The sequence below is a fragment of the Propithecus coquereli genome, unplaced genomic scaffold (genome assembly GCF_000956105.1).
Source record: "Propithecus coquereli isolate 6110/MARCELLA unplaced genomic scaffold, Pcoq_1.0 Scaffold263, whole genome shotgun sequence".
Taxonomy (NCBI): Eukaryota; Metazoa; Chordata; class Mammalia; order Primates; family Indriidae; genus Propithecus; species Propithecus coquereli.
The window spans coordinates 38,173-43,333 of record NW_012148208.1 but is presented as its reverse complement, the minus strand read 5'-3'; the positions used below and the strand labels follow the sequence as shown (position 1 = coordinate 43,333).

General features: G+C 32.0%; 1 protein-coding gene across 1 annotated transcript in view; it reads left to right on the top strand.

Moving 5' to 3' along the window:
- The window catches only part of SAMSN1 (SAM domain, SH3 domain and nuclear localization signals 1), a 103,311-nt gene extending 98,404 nt beyond the window's left edge, over positions 1 to 4,907 (top strand). Inside the window, exon 7 of the mRNA XM_012647360.1 lies at positions 4,439 to 4,907. Within this exon, the coding sequence (XP_012502814.1) occupies positions 4,439 to 4,641 (203 nt within the window). The 3' untranslated portion in view covers positions 4,642 to 4,907. The remainder of the gene's footprint in view (positions 1 to 4,438) is intronic.
- The last annotated feature ends 254 nt before the right edge of the window (positions 4,908 to 5,161 follow it).

The following is a 5,161-nucleotide window of genomic DNA, read 5'->3' as shown; positions in this document are numbered from 1 at the left end:
TCATTTTCTTCTAGCCTTTCTCAACCAGTGCTCTTCATCTAAACTATAGAATACAGAAGATGTTTTAAGTGACAGTTTTCTCAGTTTTCCCATGCCTGGTGCATACCTAGTGCCATTCTAGATACATTAATTAGAAATTAATTAATTACATACCAGGGTAAGAGGTACCTTCATTTAAATTTCAACAAAATTCTTTTTCTGATCTTCTTTATTTCTTGTTTCCTTTAATTAATTTAAACTTCATTGTGCTTATTTTTTAAAAAAATGTTTATTGAGTACTTTTTTTGGCCAGGCATTTTCCTATGCTCTCTAGATTGCATTATTTTATAGTACTTGGCCCAAAGAAACAGAAGCTTCAGACCTAAGGCAAAGAAGATAGTAAAGTCAAAATCTGGAAGATTCGGGTAATGATACCTGGGAAAGTCAACCAAAAATTAGTAGTTTTCATTTTTTAATCCTTACCTTTTTAATATGTGAATATGGGGCAGATTTTTCTCTTTAGAGTCTGAAAACTTTTTCCAGAGTAAGGAGCTAGTTTTATTTCCTTAAAATTTCTTCACTTACAGTATAATTGAGATTGCCTATACTTAATTAAATGTCACAACTCCAATATAATTATTTTATGAATAACTATATTAGCCATCTTCTGTTTTAATCACCATGCCACTTTTTTTCTACATTGATGATTATCTTAAAATGTTGATCCATGGGCTTTATACAATTCCATAACGATTTTGGTAGAAAGTGAAATATTTTAATGTTCAAATTAATTCCTCATGAAATGTTTCCTAAATAATTTTTTCTTAACATGATTATTATTACATAGAGCACAGAACTCTTTTCTAGAGTTCCTATTATGCCTGCTGTTACCTGGCAGCAATAAGAGAGAGCCTTTTTCAAATTATTTAATAATTCTTCAATATACACAGATTTGAAAATGTATAGTCTTTGGGATATTTACAAACCATTTGGGGGCTTTATTGAAAATTTATAACATTTTAATTCTTTCACTTAAAAGAAATAAATAATAAAACATTGTAGATGATCTGAAAATATAGGGGAAATATCTAAAATTTGTACACTTTCATTTGTGAATTCTGTATATTTTTATATATGTATGTTTTTAATATAATTTTAATAATAGAATACATAAATTATGTATACTTTTTTTAACCTAACATATTATCTGAAATATTTTGTTATAAAAAGGTGCATTGAAATACCCTAGGGGAAGTCTGTAATTTTGGAGGCAAACTGTTTCTTATTCCAATGTGTTATGTGCCTGGTTAGCTCAGATGATTGAACCATGGGACAAAACTGATGAAGGTTATGGTTTCAATTTGTGGGTAGGCCAGTTAGCTTTACTCTGTTTCATGGCCACATGAAGAGACTAAATGGCTTAGAAAGAAAATATGGGTGGATGCATTAGTGTGAATTCACCCCCTCTGCAGGAAAAAACACCCATAGCACAAGACCTAGGCTCGCGCCAATCCCTGCCATTAGTGGCAGCATGAAGAGAAACATGAAAAGGAAAATCTTGAGCCTCCAAATACAAAAAGTGAATGCCATATAGCTTTCGTCTCCATAATATAAAATAATGACCTGCCTTTTCTTTTTATAGTTACAGTTGAGGGGCTCCAACTGATTACCTGCCTGAAATTATTGCTAGCCTGATGGGAAGCATTTGAGGAGACATAGTCATGTTTTCATGTCACTAGGAAATCATTTAGCAAATTACTGCTGTTCTGTAAATTACCATGCTACACAACTTTCATACTGAGAAACTATTTTCTTTTTCCTTAAAAAATGCAGATGAAAGGTTTCTACAATAAATAGCCTATATTTAAAACAAACCAATTGCTAGAATTTAGACAATGTGATATAGCACTTCTCAGGTGGAAATAAAAACAAATACATTTTTATTACTAATATTAAACACTGATATATCTTCTGGTAAAGTCAGTTTTTTTATTTATTATTTGTTTACTTTGTTAGCCATCAAGGTATATGTATAGAACTTCTAGGGATGAAATAGCAAGCTAAGTACTTATATTATGAAAGGAAAAGAGCTAATTTTGGAAATTAGAGTTCTTTAAGCCTAAATTTTATATCTTGAAGAGACTCCCACAATTGGTAATCAACCTAAATAGAACAGAGTATTGGAAGCAAACAGTTTTTATTATGCCAAGTCTTGTTTAGAATATAAGTCTGAAGGGAAGTAGCTCAATTCCTTTAATTTTGCATTGAGGTCATAGGCCCAAAGATGATCTGGGGGAACGTGGCCTTATCCCCACAATCATTTTGACTAAGAGGGTCACAATTCGAATACAGTGATCATTGCTGATGTGGCAGGATGCATACAAAAGAACTAATTCCTCTGGCCTTTTTCAGAAACACTTGCATAATGGAACACAGAGCTGGCTCCTTTTGTTTCAGTAGCAATGAGATAAAAAAGGAGAGGCAGTAGAAAAAGTAATTCTTCAGAGAATGAGGTCCCATTTTAGTGCCGCCTTTTCATAAAAGAAGGGCTTGGAAACAAAAGTGAATGACTAATACTCATAAAGATTAGTGCATAGTAAGTAAAGCCTCCCAAACATAAAAACTCTTATGAGTAATAAACAGAAAATGCTTCATGGTAGCTAAAATTTAAAAAGAACAATCACAATAGATGCATATTAAAATTAAGGTTTCTATACCTAAAACTAGTTATGGCATCACTAGACTTAAATATATGATATTTGAATCCACAGTTAAATAAAGCTGTGGCAAATGTGGTAAGATTCAGAAAAATGGCATAAATGTGGTTTCACTGCTGCAAATAAAAGCCTTAAGGAAAAGGTTAAAAGAACTGCTATGATTCATTTTGAAGATGAGTAGACTAAGAAACAATTTTTATCATTTTCTTCTAGCCTTTCTCAACCAGTGCTCTTCATCTAAACTATAGAATACAGAAGATGTTTTAAGTGACAGTTTTCTCAGTTTTCCCATGCATGGTGCATACCTAGTGCCATTCTAGATACATTAATTAGAAATTAATTAATTACATACCAGGGTGCCTTAGGGAACCAGGGCTCAATTCTCACTTGTAATGGAGGTTGATGCCAATTGGATACATAATGGATCATAAACTAATGTTGGCAAGACATTTGAAACCTAGAAAATGCATTTAAAAAGCTGGAGATATATAAATAAGATAAAGGGTAGATTTCCTAAAGATAAACGAATTAGCATTATAATAAACTCTTGAAGAAAAGTATATAATCACCTTTTTCTAAGGATTTTGAAGTTTGGATTTACTTTCTTCTCACTGAAATGGGATGAAGTACCTAGCCCCTGAAGGCAGAGTTCTTGTCCCAACCTTAAATGTATGTGTTTGGTTCTTCCAACGTGGAGCTATTCAAATGTCTAAGGTAATGATGCCCCAGATTAAACGGGGAAAGAGGAAATGTTAATATAGCTAAGAGGCAGTAGCCTGAGATCTATTTCTTCTCTGAAGAACTCAGTTTATGACACCGAGAAACACTCATCTACTAGTGTCAGGCAAGACAAAGAAACTTCACATTGACAAAGAGAAAGCTAATGCTAAAGGAATCTTGAGAAGAATAACATTAACTATAAGACTTCTTAGGTTCTTTAGAAGTATCTTTTGTTGTATGTCTAATGTTAAATTTTTCTAAAGGGTAATGCCTTTCGAATATAGAACACTGCTTTAATGACACAGAATTATCAATCTGAATATAAAAGATGGTTATTCAGAACTACAGACAAAGATGTGGAAAACAAACTAAATATTCATAAGGCAGAGTTCAATGAAATTTTTGGTGTTTTACCTCAAAAAGCAACCTGGTTTCTTATGGGTCTATTTTCTGATAAATGCAAACAGGAAAATTCTGGATACTGAAAGTTTTATTAGTTAAATTCCAAGTGATGGAAGTCCTATTGTACATTGTTGCCCGTAGTGATCTTTTATTCATCAATGCACTTTATCATGATTCTGGATTCGTTCACAAAGATCACTATTGACTTGGATTGTACATTTAAACTATAAATGACTTTTTCTAATGATACTTTAAGGAGTATTTGGACAAGGCATCAGTCACACTGTGGATACAATCTGCTTTCTCTGGCAACTTATTATTAATGTAAAACGAGAGTCCATATTGATCTTTGCTTAGGCAGGCAGTTCACATGAATTCCATGAAACTGCGAGTGAACAATGAAGGGCAAACTTTGTCTTCTAAGAAAACAATGGCTTGACTATTTGAGTGCAAATATCTCTTTTATAATAAGCAAAGATATCTTTTACTTGTAGAACTTTCCATTGTAATGAAGTAAAAGGATGGAACAGTTAAAATAGTAAAATACTTGAAAGTGAATGAATATATAAATACAGTTTTTCTTGCCTTTGCCTAACTCTTGCCCTCTTTTCCATTTACAGCTATTCAAGAGCAAGAAAACGAACCTGTGCCCCTATCCTTAAGCCCAGACATCTCCTCAAATAAGTCACAGTTAGATGACTGCCCAAGGGACTCTGGTTGTTATATCTCATCAGGAAATTCAGATAATGGCAAAGAAGATCTGGAGTCTGAAAATCTGCCTGACATGGTACATAAGATTTCTATCACAGAGCCAAGTGACTGAACACACATTCTCAGCTATATATCTACAGATACATTCCATTTTAATTCTTCTTGAGCTAAAAGATCAAATAGAAGAAGAGAAATATTTGTAAATATAACCTAAAGTTAAAATGTTTTCATTTGAATAACTGTATATAAAAGTTCCTATAACACCCCCAATTATTGTAAATAAAATATATATTTATTATTTTAAATGCAATGTGTTAATATTTCACTTTCTGTATTAGAAAAGGCATAGTATAAGCCTGTGATATATGTGACATATGCTTTATTTGGCTTTATTTTACAAATGCAAAATGATAAAATCTGCAAAAACAAACTTTTTTTATACCTGCCAGTTTTGTATTTATGTATATTATTGAATGAATAGTATTAGAAGATGTCTTTGTGAACTGATTTGTTGAAGAAGCATCTACATTCATGTTTATACTTATTGGGAAAGTGTGAGTTAATATTGAAAACATTTTATCCTGATTCACAGTAAAAAGTTAGTAATTATTTTTTTCACTCTGTTATTTGAT